At 44.1% G+C, this 14829-nt stretch overlaps 1 protein-coding gene across 1 annotated transcript in view; it reads right to left on the bottom strand.

Moving 5' to 3' along the window:
• The window catches only part of arhgap20 (Rho GTPase activating protein 20), a 33664-nt gene that overhangs the window by 7276 nt on the left and 11559 nt on the right, over positions 1-14829 (bottom strand). Inside the window, exons 3-13 of the mRNA XM_084544614.1 lie at positions 14648-14824; positions 13247-13396; positions 12548-12589; positions 11784-11868; positions 11556-11633; positions 11152-11218; positions 10505-10711; positions 7070-7260; positions 5814-5978; positions 5190-5299; positions 4558-4747 (exon numbers count right to left, since the gene is read on the bottom strand). Coding sequence (XP_084400740.1) covers positions 4558-4747; positions 5190-5299; positions 5814-5978; positions 7070-7260; positions 10505-10711; positions 11152-11218; positions 11556-11633; positions 11784-11868; positions 12548-12589; positions 13247-13396; positions 14648-14824 — 1462 coding nt within the window. The remainder of the gene's footprint in view (positions 1-4557; positions 4748-5189; positions 5300-5813; positions 5979-7069; positions 7261-10504; positions 10712-11151; positions 11219-11555; positions 11634-11783; positions 11869-12547; positions 12590-13246; positions 13397-14647; positions 14825-14829) is intronic.

Here is a 14829-nt window from a genome sequence, read left to right as displayed (position 1 = left end):
TTACGAGTTCTTGAGGACAGCTGTGCCAATCGGACTAGAAATTTAGGCTAGTATATCTGAGTTGCACAAGTTGAAGAAGACTCTCTAATGCTGATCACTTCAGTCATTTAAATATTAACTGTAGAAAAACAATTTGTAATATGAGATGGTTTGAGTTTTAATGAGTTGCAGTTGTCTTCAAAGGGAAAACTATTATTTTACCATCTAGACCACACTTTATTGAAGATCTTTGATTCTAAATGTTTGGGAAAAAACTGGAAAAAGTCACAAAAATCTATGTTTTTGCTGTTTATTTGAATTCGGATATCTTTTTCTTAAGTTTTTACAGTATTTGTCGCTGTTTTTGTTTTACAGTGAAAGAGTGAGATGCCTACTCTAGCTACTGTAAGTCTCACCAGCCACAAACCTTAAGCAAAGAATGCCTTGTATTTGTACTGCTATTTGTAATTCCAGTGAGTCTTAAAACCGCAGCTATCACAACAAAACGTCTTCACGCTGAACTAAATCCTTCAAAACTTATCCTTCTTAACTCCATGTTCTCCAGAATGTCAACAAAAACCTGCGCTTTTTATTGACATTTCCTATCAAAGACGATAGTACAATACCTCTTACTTGAACGTTAACCTTTCCACCTCTACATTTTCACCTGTTTTCCTCCTCTCATAAATTTCCCCGTCAATACCTCCTGCCTTAATTCACTCTTCCTTCCCTGACCCGCCACTCTCCCTTTCGGGTAGCTTTGCCGTTCCTCCTTTCATCACTCATTTAGCATTCCTCACCCTCGTTCAGAGAGAGCTGCTACGTGACACGAAGCACAGTTGGAAAGAGCCTGTGGCCATTCATTCATCCAGGAGACGTTCACCCCTTTCCATCCATCAACGGCCCTGTCAGACCTGCAGCTTCTTCTCCGTCTTTACCCAGTAGGATGTTATCTTAAACTCTTTTCAGCACTCAGAAACAAATGCATGACAGCAGGTTGATACAGTCCGATTACACAATGCAGGGCGTGAAGCAAATACAGCAAATGTGCATTAAGAAACGTCGAAGCTGTGAGTTTGTAGGCCATTTCTGCTGTAAGTGGTACTTTTCTGCATTGTCTATAACTGTAATGTGGAAAAGTCAAAAGAACAAAAGAGAAAAATAAAGCTTGGTCTGCGCTCTAGAGAAAAACAACTTCCTTCTGAACAATTTGTCTCTCTGTCTCCATTTTAAGTCGCAAACAAACTAAAGCTGCATTTACCTCAGAAGCTCCAAAACAGCTATCTACGTTCAGCCAGAAGCATTTAAATTATACGCTGCGCGAAAAGGGAGAGGGAAATAAGCTGAGACTAAACGGAATTGGCAAAAGCCGAGCGCTCATGTGCCTCCAGACAAGTTTGGAAACCAGCCATTACACGACCAGGAGGCCCCCGCGCTGGTTTAAACGGGGCCCCCGGCTCTGACCGCAAGGTGGGAAATGTCGAAAACTCACTTTGTTATTTTTTACATTTTTTTTTTTTTACCCAGAAAAAGGTCCGCCTGTGCTCAGAACGAACGCACAAACACGCACTGTGCAGGAGGGAAAGTGTTATCAGGGGAGTATTTGTGAAACAGATATTTAGGTATTTGTGGGCGTTGAGGGTATTTGTGCTGTGTGTGTGTGTGTGTGTGAAGAGGGAAAAAAAAAAAAGGTGTTTCAGCAGCGCGCTTTTCTACAAAAACACACACTTGGCCTCAGGATTCTGTAGGAAATTCTTTGCATGTTTTCTCATTGAACCTCAACCGCTTCAAGACGTACACACTCTTGCACACACACACGTTTTAAAAGATAAGCAAACCAGCCACCCACAGAGATTGTGTGTAACGCAATAACTGTAGCTCTCCAAACAGGCCACAAATCAAAAAGCTTTGTATGCTGTATATTTTTCAGTGACTACACACTGGGCTCTGGTGGGCGAGGGAGCTTCCTCTGTGGGACTTGGCTGCGGCTACTGCTGGAGGATTAATCCATTTTAGGTTAGCCTGGCTGGCCCAGATTTGAAGAAAGATTGAGCAACGTTGCTCCACCGCTGAGTTAACTTTAGCGTCACAAAAATATAATTAGGAGGAATATACGAGCTCGCTGCAAACTTAATAAGAGCAGTGTTTGAACTCCAGTTTTCCAGTTTTTTTGGACTGCTCAAATATATAGTCAAAAATTCTGCACATATATTCTGGAGAACTCCACAGAAAGTATACTGTAAATGTTTAAAACTGATTCCAGAAATAGTCAGAAAAGTTGAGTGAATAAAACTTTAAGTTGTTAGATACAAGAGGTTTATGAAAATGTGTTTGTTTTGGTGGTATCTGGGCAGACTAAAGGTTGTCACATACTCCGCAAGAAGCAAGAAATTTGTTCTCGCAGCCCTTGTTCGGCAGTTCTTGCAGCTTGTTCTCGACCCATTAAACGGGCATTAAACTTCTGTAGAAGCCGCGTGGTGTCCGGCAACTATCCTGTGATTGATCAGAAATTGGAAGTGGGCGTGGTTAATGCGGAAAAGTGGATACGCTAACGAGCACTAGATGCTAATATCCAACAGTGTGCCCGCTAATCGGCCTACTGTGTTTGGATGCATGCCGAGTGAACGGCGTGATCCGACGGACACGGTTGTCAAAGCGACTGGCTGATATCCGAAAATAACAAGTAAAGTGCCTCTCATTGTCCATCTCCCGCATCTCCCACAATGCTTAGCGTGTGTAACATATGCTTCAGTGGGCGGGGCCTATGAGGACTTCTCTGGAGTTCACTTGAATTTCTCGTGAAGTCTAAATGACCTGACCAAAACGAACTTTGTTCTTGTTCTCGCAGCCCTAGGAGCAAGATCAAATTTCTTGTTTCTCAAGGTGACATTATTCACTATATATACACTCACTTGCCAAAACATTAGGTACACTAGCGGGAACAAATGCTTTCTGATTTAACAGCCCTGAATGTTTTAATGTTCAGTTCATAATAAAGCAGCATGGTAAGGTGGTAATTCAACTGTACGGTCGTTTTGGAGGATGAAGTTTGTGGTGCTGTTAAACTGGATTGAATTAAACACAAATGTGTTTCTGTTATTCAGCCTAGCCCTCGTGGGATCGTCAGAATAACAGAAACATGTGCTGGTTACACAATACAATTCAATAGCACGACAAACCTCATCCTCCAAAACGAAAACACAGTTCAATCAACAGCTTTCTCAGTTTTTAAAAGAAAAAAAAAAGCTCAATACCGTAACCTTCATGAAGCTAAGACTTAACGTAAAGACTGAGTAATTGATGATGACATGCAGATGATGACAAGGCGTGTGAGTCAGCTGCTGCTCAGAGGTCAGCGCTCCTCGCGTCCACTGGGAAACCTCCATTCTGCTGACAAATGGCTTTGAGGCTGAGATTATGTGTGCATGTGAACACATACTTTATCTGCATACCCCTATGAGTGAAAACCTCAACATCGTACCCGTCGGTCAAACTCTGGGTCAGCCTGTCAGGTCACACGTGTTTCACACAACACGGTGGCACGTACACACCCAACGCTACGGCAGTTTGCTTCTATGATTCCACTGGAACGTCAAATTCCTCAGAGTGTGCACACTGTCTGAGCAGGAGTCTACACGCTGTTGCACAAACGTACGGCGGATGAGTGTAATCGGAGTGTTGAGTTTGGCATTTGCTTAAATTCTTGACAAGAGTTGGGATCTAAAATCAATACGTTCAACGAAAAGCTGGAGCCAGCACTTGGTTAGCTTAGCGTAAAGACGCGAAACAAAAGGGGATGTCTGGTTTTGTCCTTTGACTCTATATGAGGATGAATAAACCTTCCCACGTTTTTTTTGACAGACTTCCGACTCCGCTTTACTCCCAACTAATTCAAAAACGTTAGAGCACGACTGAAACCGGGGCCTAGACAGAAAGCTAGCAATGTGGGACGGCAACCTGGTAGCTAGGTTTGTCACTCAATGCTACCCTGACCTTAATTATGCAGATCTCAAATTCACGGCCCTATTACGATTGTCATGAATGATGAAATTACAAGTTTTTTTTTATTTTTGTAGCAGATGTAAACATATTTCTTTCGGCTCAACTCGCTTTTGGTGCCACCCTCAAGTGGCCGTTTGAGGAACTGCACCTTTTGGCGCTTCCATGGTGGCTTCATTCTTAGATCTGGATAAGTAAATCTAATAAACTTACTGATTTGGTTTCTTTAAACTTATTTTTTACTTATTATTAAGTAAATTTTATTTTGTACATATTTGTACAAAAGGGGCCTGTGGAGAGATATTTCTTCCTGATGTTTCAGGGTCCTTGCTGGTTCCCTGGCAACCTCTGAATGATTATAAAACACCATATAGCACATTATTAATTGAGCTTTGGGATGCTGAAAGATAGATGTTTTAACTTTTGACAGAACCAAGCTAACTTTGACCCCAAAGACATGTCATAAAACTCTCAGTAACAAACATATTTCCCAACATATTAAATTACTCTGTTAGATGATATCTCCTGCCAGATCTGCAAGAGGTTTACTTTACAATGTGTGTGTGTTTTCTTTCTCACCTTTTTAGTGGCCTCCCCCTCCATCTCGGGGGTGCTTGGTGTCGGAGCCCAGAGCATGCTGGGAGCAATGCAAACAGACAGGTTGAATGCGTTCATCTGGTTCTCGTGGGCGTTGCCTTGTATGCACTGCAGCACGGCCATCACATGTCGCAGCAGAAGCAGGTTCTCGGCGGGCAGAAGGTGGAGCAACCTGCGAGGGAACGATTGAGAGGCAGAATAAATAAGGATGGAAGAAGGTCAGACGATGAGGAGAGTACAACAAACATAAGCATGAAACACCGGCCCCTGGTTCTTGTTCTCAGAGCGAGTTGCCGTGTTGTTTATTGCTAATTTCAGACGCCACAGGAATTCCTCTGCTGACTTTTATGCCTTTCCTTGTTTTTTATTTTCCCAAGCAAAAGGAATTCAGCCTGTTGCTTCTGGAACTAAAGCGACGCTTGTTGCCTGCCTTTCGTTCTCTTTCTAAACATAAATAAATGAGCAATTAAAGGAAAGACAAACACAGACTGAGGTGTTGGTGCACCGGTCTCAGACTTAATTTGTTTGCTTGTGCGACAGTGACGGCTGTTAAATGAGCAGCAGGATTTTAGCTTTAAATATGACGTACGGTATTTTAGGAGCTGAGTTCCTACCTTTGGACGGCTGGGATCATCTCCTCTACACCTTCCCCCTCCATCACATCCATCCACTGGTCATACAGATCACCACTCAATATGCTGCCTGGAATATTTCGCAGGAAGTCCTGTATGGAAAAAAAAACAAAAAACAATATTAGTCACTCTGCTGTATATTAAACATGCCAAACAGTGAGGACTACTGTTCTGGAGCAAAGGACCATAAATATTTTCTGGTCCCACTTGAAAAGGACATCTCAAAATGTTCTATATCTATGCTGAATAATAGCGTTAAGCTGCTATTTGTCTCAGGTCCTTGTCCACAGTGGAGAAAACTGGTGAAGCATAACATAAAAAAAGGGAGATGAATGTCCGTGGGGGAAAAGAAAAAAAGCCCCAAGCAGCTCCCTGGATGCCCCACACTGCAGCGGCTGTTTGGCCTGGATCCTGAACAATGACGCACCTTGTGTGTGTGACTGGCCGCCTGCCTGGCTGTGCGGAGACAGATTATCCTGTCTGGACTTAGGTGACTTTGGACGTAGATCAGACGGGCCTGCTTTCTGTTGTCTCGTTTCAAACAAGTAAGACGTCGCAGAGATGTATGTATGTGTGTGCATGTGCGCGTGCGGTTGAGTGTGTTACCTTGAGGACAGCGGCAATGACGAACACCGACTGGTGTGTGATCTCTGGGTCTTCGGTCCCACTGTCCAGTCTGTCTCGGAGCTCCCGGCAGGCTTTTGCCCCAGCTGACCGCCTGAAGACGCCTCTGGTGTACGGCCCCTCCAGATACAGGTACACCAACATGTCCTTGAGGAAACATGGGGGACGAAAGATTAGCAACATGAAATATTCTCAGTTTAACCAAGGAACATACACCAATCAGGCACAACATTAAAACCACTGACAGGAGAAGTAAATAACATCGACCATCTTGTGACAATTCAGTGTTCTGCTGGGAAACTTTTGGACCTGGCATTCATTCATGTGGATGTTACTTAGACATGTAGCACCCACCTAGACCAGACCAGGCACCCCCACCCCATAGCAATGACAGTCCTTGATAGCAGCAGCCGTCCCCAGCAGGATGCAACCACAAAAACGCTTTAGGAACAACTCAAAAAAACATGAAGAACAGCACAAGGTGTTGACCTGGCCTCCAAATTCACTAGATCCCAAACTGATCAAGTATCTGTGGAATGATCTACACAGGCCCCTCCCCTCAAAGGACCCCCCATTAACAAGATTCTGTTCCCAGACACCACAGGACACCCTCAGAAGGCCCATGTCCATTCTCTGATGAGTCACAACTGTTTTTGGAGGCACAAGGTCATAATGTTATGGCTGATCAGTGCAAGCTCAGAGAAATTAGTAGCTTTCGGCGTAGCAAATGAGAACCTAAAAACTGCACCAACGGGCACAAAGTATTTCATGTTTCACAGCGAAGGAATCGCTCAGAAGTCAAGTCAGAAGTTTCCACCCAAAAGAAGGATTAAAGAGGATTCAAGTAATTTATCTTTTGTTTGGTTTGTTTTTATGCGTCTAATGGGTCTGACTCATTGGACAACATAATGGGAGAGTTATTGAGTCATCTTTTGTGTGGCTTTACAAATGTAAAAAAACAACTAAACTGCAAAATGTAATCCAGCACAAGTAAGGCAGTGCACAATCTGGACTGCTTATTCAACAGATGGGGTTTCACTTCTCCAGTAAGCACATCATGTCCATTATTTTTATTTATTTTTTAATTGGTAGTGAGACAAAAGCTCCCAAAAGCTCTCTAAAAATGTCTCCTCTTTCTTTCCCCCGAGTACACAGTCAATCCCAAAATCATCCTGCGACCCTTCTAGACCGGGTCACGACCCCTCCTACTGGTCTTACGTGACCTCCACTCGACTCACCATGACAGGCTTGGGCAGGCCGCTTTCTGGAGAGCACACGGCGCTCAGGGGTCGTCCGAACAGCCGCCCCTGGGTGGGGGAGAGCAAGGTCGGGGACAGGGGCACGCCATCCAGCTGTGAGCTGGAACCTCTCCAGAAAGGCCAGTTGATCAGAGACCTCTTTCTCTTAAAGGGCTTCTGCTGACCTGGCTCTGTGGGGAGGAGAAAAAGAGGAAGAGGTGAGCCGGACGTTCAGCAAACCAAATCGTTTGATTCATCAAACTGCAAAACCGCAACCTCAGAAAGGAATTTCCTTTATTAACAGCAAAATAAACTGAGTATTGTCACCTTTTTATCACGCACACGAATGCAAAGCAGAATTATGAACCATCAACTGTCACAAATTTGAATTTAATGTCCGCTTTCCACTATATTTCAGCAAATAATCACACAGAAAGGAACAACGCCATTAAGATAGAGGGAAATGCATGCACACACACACGTGTTCATGCTTGCAGACACCATTTTATTTGTGGTTTTCGTGCATATGCAATGAGGTCTCTGTTTATGCAAGCGAGTCTTTGAAAGAACATGTGTATCATTGTTCAGGATCCAGGCCAAACAGCCTCCTAAGGCTCGTGATTGTCGCCAGTGTTTGCTCGGCGGTGCGACGACACAATGTCTACCTGTGCTGTTTAAGAGCCTCGCCTTCAGGTCTGTCTTCGCTATGTCCACATGTTCTACCTAGGATATAACAGCCCCGCGTGCCTCTGCAGTTACGAAACACGGCGTTCTGTTTGCGCACTAAAGAGCACGTTAACAAGAACAGCAAAGATTTACTCAATCTAACAGCGGCGCATTGCAGGGGGACTAGGCTCCAGTTTCACAATGAACACATGTAAGTGGCAACAGTTATGATAAATAATTAATCATTAACGTTTGTTCGTGAACAGACATTTGCTGGTTTTGCTGTCTGAGGTGTTATGAACAGATGCTTCTCTTTGTTTATCATTATAAAAATATCGTTGGGCTTTGTCTCTTTGGGAGTTTTGACCCAAAAAATTGCTAATTAAAAATAATCCTGATTAAGAAAGATATTAAATTGATATCTGAACTACTGTTTAAAGGGGCATTGCAGTGAAACCTAATTGCAGCAACAGTCAACTGCAAACAATCTTGAAATTATAACATTTATGTTCCGAAGTCGCTGTGATTTGCATCCAAGGGCGGGACTCTCCCAACAAACGAAAGATTCTTTTGGTGGGTGGAGGACCTATTCGGGCCCCCGCAAAACTACACGGCATACCTCACACAGAAATCATTATTTAACAATCTGCTGTGGCGTCATGCCCAAATATACTCTGGAACAAAGTTCAGCAGTCGCAGAATCACCGGCCTGCTCTGGCATCGCTCAGGTGTCTCACCGTCATGAAGGGAAAAAAACAAAACATAACACAACCTCTCCATAAATCAGGTGTTACATCACCGCAGCTATGTCGGCGGGGAAGCGTTTTGGAAAAGGGCAATGAGGAAGCAGACAGGCTACATGTCGACTGCAGGCGATGTCTGTCATCTTACTATAATCTTCTGCTAGCGTGTTATAAAACAGGCGGTGTATGTCAGCACACAGAGCAAGACCCAGTAATGAAGTTATCCTGTTAATCTTAACCCTAAAAGGGTAGATTGCACAAGTATTGAAAAGATAAAAGCTTAAAACATCAAAATAAACTAGGAGGATCTATGTACAGCGCTGCAGATATAGCTACTGAAGTTAGCATGCTAACCAGTTGGCGCCAGGCCGCCATGTCTCGTCATACCGTTTTGTACCGTAAGATGGGTCAATGTCCAACATGGGAGGAAGAACTAGCAATGACTGCAGAGTGTATTTTTCTTACGTCAAACATGTTGAAGGACCGGTTGTGAAAAATACTAAATGCGCCGACGGTTCAAAGCGCTCGCCAAGCAACCGAGTCTGTGTTTTAACCAAAGTCTTTCTCGAACATCACCCGGGTAGCTGTTTTGTCCAAAGAAACCACAATCAGCCCGAGTCATCTGAAATATGTTTATAATAGGCAGTTTAGAAGGAACTAATAAACAACAGCCCGATGACAGATGCCCGAGATCCCACATCGGAAAATTTCAGTTTTGAACATATTTCTGCACGACCCAGATAATTCAAGTCAAGATCTCTTCCCAGAAATAAACCAGCTCTGATGGATTCTCTGCTCCTTCCAGATTAATCACAATGAATGAATCAAAAAAAAAGGACACTGGTTGTCCACTGCCAGGAACGGACACTCCACTAAGACCTCCTAATACAGGCGAGGTCTGGTATTAAACCTCAATACTTGTATGATCCTTGATGAAACAATCTGAGCTTGCACGTTGAGTTTCCTGGAAGTGGGAAACCGATACGATTATGAAAATGAACTGAACGTCGGAGCTTTTCGTCCAAACCGTAACACAGCGGTGTATCGACATGCAACGTGCCGCAATGGAATGAGTGCAGATCGGAAAAAGTGGGATATCTGGATATTTGAGAATTAATTCTGTGATGGCCACCGCCCAATAAAGACATACATGTTATTAGCTTTCGGGGTTGGGTGTGAGCAATTAGGCCTCCGCGGGGCTGGTACGACGTGATTATGTAAGACGCTGTTATGCTTGAATCTAAGGAATCTGAGGCAAAGCTTGTGGTTGGCAAACTGGAGCCTCCTTGACTGGAAAACACACACTTTTTCTCCCCTAACTTGTTTTCCTCTGAACCTCGTTTCCTCCTTTTTTTCCATCCCGCTCGGTCTCCGTGTCCGCAGTCCGTCCTCTCGCCTGTCCACCGTCATCTTGTTTTTCTTTCTTCCTCCTCCTCAATTCTCTGTCCCTCTCACTTTTAAACTCCCCCCCCCCCCCCCTCCCCCTTTCAGCCTCTCCCCCCTGTAAATTCCTCTTTCTCTATCTGCCACGGTCGGTTGTTTCTTTTTCCTTCACCTCCGCTGGCCTTCAGGCTTACCCAATAGCTTTGTCATCTCTTTTCCACTTTCCATCTTCCTATTCTCACACTCGTCCGTCCCATCTGGGGTTTCTTCCCCTTTGTCCGCCCGATGTTTTTCTTATTTTGATACAGCGTCTGTCCTAACCCCTGCTGTAACCCCTTGTCCGTTAAGATCTCCTTTCCCACCGTTCTCAGTGACTCCTGTCTCTTCTCCTTCGCCCACTGATTCATCTTCGAGACTAACAACACGACGGCGAGCTCAAACAAAGTGAAACGGTTTATGCAAGTGAAACAAATTCCAGGAAGTGCTTTCTGTTCCGCATTAATAATTCTGAATCCTCATGTTCGTTCTTGTGGTTTCCTTAGAAATTCATAGGAGGATTCTTGACACTGACCAACCATTTACCGCTCTCTACACCACGGATCTCCCTCCGTGCATAAATAGCCACTGTAGTCATGTTCCTTACCTAAAAGTTGAGGCTGTCTCGGGACAACCTTGCTGGGTTTGAGGATAAACTGGCACTGGGTGTCCGGAGGGAGACACTGGTCCAGCAGCAGAACCTCTGGGCAGTCCGTGGGACTCAACGGATCCCTCCCTCCTCCTCCGCTTCCTCCACTGTTGCTCCCGCCGTCCCGAATGTGGCTCATCTTAATGCTGAAGGGAAACTCGTGGCCTGAATGAGAGGTCAGAGTCCATGGGTTAGAGGTGCAGGGGTCTGGTATGTGCAATCTGTGCAATCTGACACTGAGTCAAAGCAAGAACAAGGTCAGAGCTGGCACTGTGCGACAATGAATCATAAATGTTGGGATTTTCAGGAATTCAGTGTGAACTACAGAACGATTACGGTAAAAGAACGTCACGGAAATATCACCGACTGCTCCGAAACGCTCCCAGATGCTAAATTTGACGCTTACGCAGAAGTAACGCCCCACTGTGGGTATTCAAAATATTCATCGTGGAAGATTTTTGTCTGACATGAATTAATTTATGAGAGGTTGCTGAATGCATGGTTGTAGAGTTTTGAAAATCAACATTGGGCATTGCAATGTTGAGTTGTCTTTCTCATGAGCACCTTGGAAAAGGTTTGAGGTAGTAACAACTGTGGGGGCTCACCAATGAGAGGGTACGGAGAGTCGTCCTTACTCGAACTCACCCACAACCGATGGTCTTTAACGCAACCCTGGAGAGAGACAAAGGAGAATCAGGTTTATTTTGCATTTAAATGAGGATTTCTGCACTTTTACCTTCACCTGTCAAGGCGCATTCATATCTGTGAGTTCATATCTGTAGAGGTTATAAAGAAACCTCTACAGTGGCTGCTGAATTATAATCTGGTTTGACATCTACAGTGAATCCCGCACAAACCAGCTCCAATTTCATGTTTCACAAAGTTATTGTAGATGTCATTTTAGTGAAGTGCTTTTCAAATTACCGACTGGCCTGAAATGTTGAAATACATGAAAATACAGCCGCTAGACATCGAGCCCGAGTATCGTCAGCGGTATTTGGTTACTCACTGATATGCCAAACTGCAGCAGAGCCATGCGGATGACATCAGTGGTGCTGTCAGTGTTGCTGACCGCAAGCGTCTTGGCCTGGTGGAAACATATTGGAGACATTAAGGAAATAAGTTTGTGTGTGGCGTTAAATAAAGAATAGCACCGTGATGTTATTGATTACCCAAATAGATATCTATCTATTTTTGTGCTGAATGAAGCAGTAAAAAAAAGAGAAGGGAATCTTACGTAAGCACAATTTCCAATATTCTTCGCAAATATCTTCAGGGGAATGGTCTTGGGGTCGTCTCTCTCTTTTCCCTCACTTATCCGACTGAGCGTGGGGGAAAAAACAAAAGATAGGAGGAAGGCATTAGAATTAAAACAAGGATTTTCTAAAAGTTAGGAGATTATTTGTGCAGTTTAGCATTGTGATTATCAGTTTTACTTTAAACCCTATCAGGAGAACACACCAATCAGGCATAAGATTATGACCACCTTCCTAATATTGTGTAGGTCTCGCCTTGTGCCTCCAAAACAGTTGTGACTCGTCAGAGAATTCGACATGGGCCTTCTGAGGGTGTCCTGTGGTGTCTGGCAACAGTGGATCATCCCACAGATACTTGATCAGTTTGGGATCTAGTGAATTTGGAGGCCAGGTCAACACCTTGTGTTGTTCTTCATGTTTTTTTTGAGTTGTTCCTAAAGTGCTTTTGTGGCTGCATCCTGCTGGGGATGGCTGCTGCCATCAAGGAGTGTCATTGCTATGGGGTGGGGGTGCCTGGTCTGGTCTAGGTGGGTGCTACATGTTTCAGTAGCATCCACACTAATGAAGGCTAGGTCCAGAAGTTTCCCAGCAGAATATTGAGTTGTCACAAAATGTTCAATGTTATTCACTTCTTCCTGTCAGTGGTTTTAATGTTTTGACTGATCGGTGTGTAATTTACTGGATGCACAATAAGCAAAACAAACCATTGTGGACCAAGCAGCAGAAAGAACAACCAGTGCGTTACCTGTTGATGAGCGCCAGCCACTTGTCTTTGAGTTCCTCAGAGCTGAAAAGTCATAAAACAAAAATCAGAAGAGGAACAAACTGTCTGTTTTGTTCTGTTACGCAACTCCGGGCTAAAAAAAAAACCCCAGACTTCACCTCAAGCTATGACTGGATTCCTGTTGAAAATATAATACATGCGTGTAAATCAGCACAAACGTGTTTATGCCACTGAGGCAGGTGTATATATATATATGAAGCCCAGCATATATACATTTGTGTGCGTTGCATGTTGGTGCCTGCTGTGCGTACGCGGTTATCTACTCTCGTTTTACTGAGGTTCGGTTGAGCGGCTTTACGACCGGGAACTGCCTTTGCGCTTAAGGGTTTATGGATTTTGCGGTTGCGTGCTTAGTTTTCAGTCTCTTTCAGAATGTACATCTGCACCTCAGAACACTGTACTCTTTCAGAAGTATAATGAAGGGACTCAGAGAGGCATTTTAGAAATATGGTTAGTGGGCCGGCCAACATATTTCCATGCAGCATGTGTAGATATGCTCTGAAGGAAGTTATGTAGGAGGATATTAAGTTGCATTAAATTCTCCCCGGTTTGATCAAATAAAAAAAAAATCCAATTAAAGCATAATTACTCCTTCCAGGCATGTCTATTCTTAAACATGAGTGTTTGTGCCAGTATGTGTGTGTGTGTGTGCTTACATACCTGAATGAGGCCACACAGTTGCAGGTAGGCCATCCCATGACAAAACTCTTCTCCGGGTTCGTGCTCCCTTCACAGACCTCCTCCATGCAGTTAGCAGTCCACATCTCACACACCCGCGCCTGAGCCTTCACTTTGAAATGAGTGGGCGACCTGCAAATAAACAAGTGTTGCCGTATTACAATCTCCCATCTGCGCGATACGACATCTGCAAATCACATGTTTTCCCTTAACAGCAATCATCTCTGCTTAACTTGTTTTTTTAATTGTGGTTAATTCATTTTCTATCCACTGGCTGATCACATAACTGACATCTAACCTACAATAAATGCATTTTTGTATAATTGTGGTGTCAAGGGGATTCCTCAAGGAGCTCATCCGGATCCCCTTAACTTTGGAATCTGACTTCATCCTTCTTCAAATAACATATTTCCAGAAACCTCTGACATGTGGCAATCTTTAAAAAAAAAAAAAAAACACTTAATATAGAAACAAAATATTAAAAGATTCAGTTATTTTCGGAGGTTAAACACAGGCATGCTCGGGAGGCGTATATTTATTCGCCTCAAAATCTATAATTATAGAGGGAGAATATCCAAATGCACACATTTGGCACACAAACTCACTCTCCCTGCTATTATATGGATATAAAGGCGCACACACACACACACACACACGCACACACACATTAACACACACACACATATACCATTTGACTCCTCTTTCCTTTTAGCTGTTGCTCCATTTCTAGCACATACATACCAACACACATTCCTCTAACTCACTCTGTGTTCAGCCACAGTGTATTAAAGCCAATTATAGAGTATACTCTGAGCGCTTGGAAGGGTCAGCTCCACCTACTGGCACATGACTCCCAGGAAAGGACCACAGACATCCTGCTGTGTCTGCACTGAGGGGTTTGTCTGTACAGTAAGTATATGAGGACAAAATCGTGTGCGCATGTGGACTTCAAAACTGTCCATGTGCTCTTTCAGGATCTATTTTTGAACGTGCTCGTGTGTTGTCGTTTGCGGGGAGGGAGCCCCGTACTGTAGGCCCCAGGCAGGCCAGCGGGGCTTTGATCTGAGCCAGGCTTCATATGGATTTAATTGGCGGGGGAAATAATTACATACCGTGGGGGGAAAAGTGAGGGACGGAGAATTCAAAGAAGCAGAGAAGTAAGCAAAAGAGAACAGACGGATGTAACTCTATGACTTGATTTTTTGCTATCGGTGTTTGAGAAACGACTAGAAACACATGAAAAGTCACTCCACGCTCTCTCAAATTTTTTATTTTTTTTCCTGTTCTCGTCTCTCTGTCCCAGTTTTCAGTGCGCGCAACCACATAAACACACACTGCTTCCTTCTCCCTGTCATTTCACAAGGCACGCAGAAGGAAACTTACTTGGCCTTAGCAACGAGCAGTGTGTCAGTGAAGAGGAAGAGGTGTCTCTCCTGCGTCTGCAGGCCGGTCTTTAGCTGCGTTTGGGCGTGACCCAGGAACAGGCGGCCTGGACTCTCGGCCAGGAAGGCCTGGACGAGGGGACACGACTCCGGGCTGACTGGCGTCAAGCAGCTCTCCCTATG

The sequence above is a fragment of the Chelon labrosus genome (assembly GCF_963514085.1).
Source record: "Chelon labrosus genome assembly, chromosome: 5".
Lineage (NCBI taxonomy): Eukaryota > Metazoa > Chordata > Actinopteri > Mugiliformes > Mugilidae > Chelon > Chelon labrosus.
Note: the sequence above shows the minus strand (reverse complement) of the source record. Positions and strands in the feature narration are given on the sequence as shown.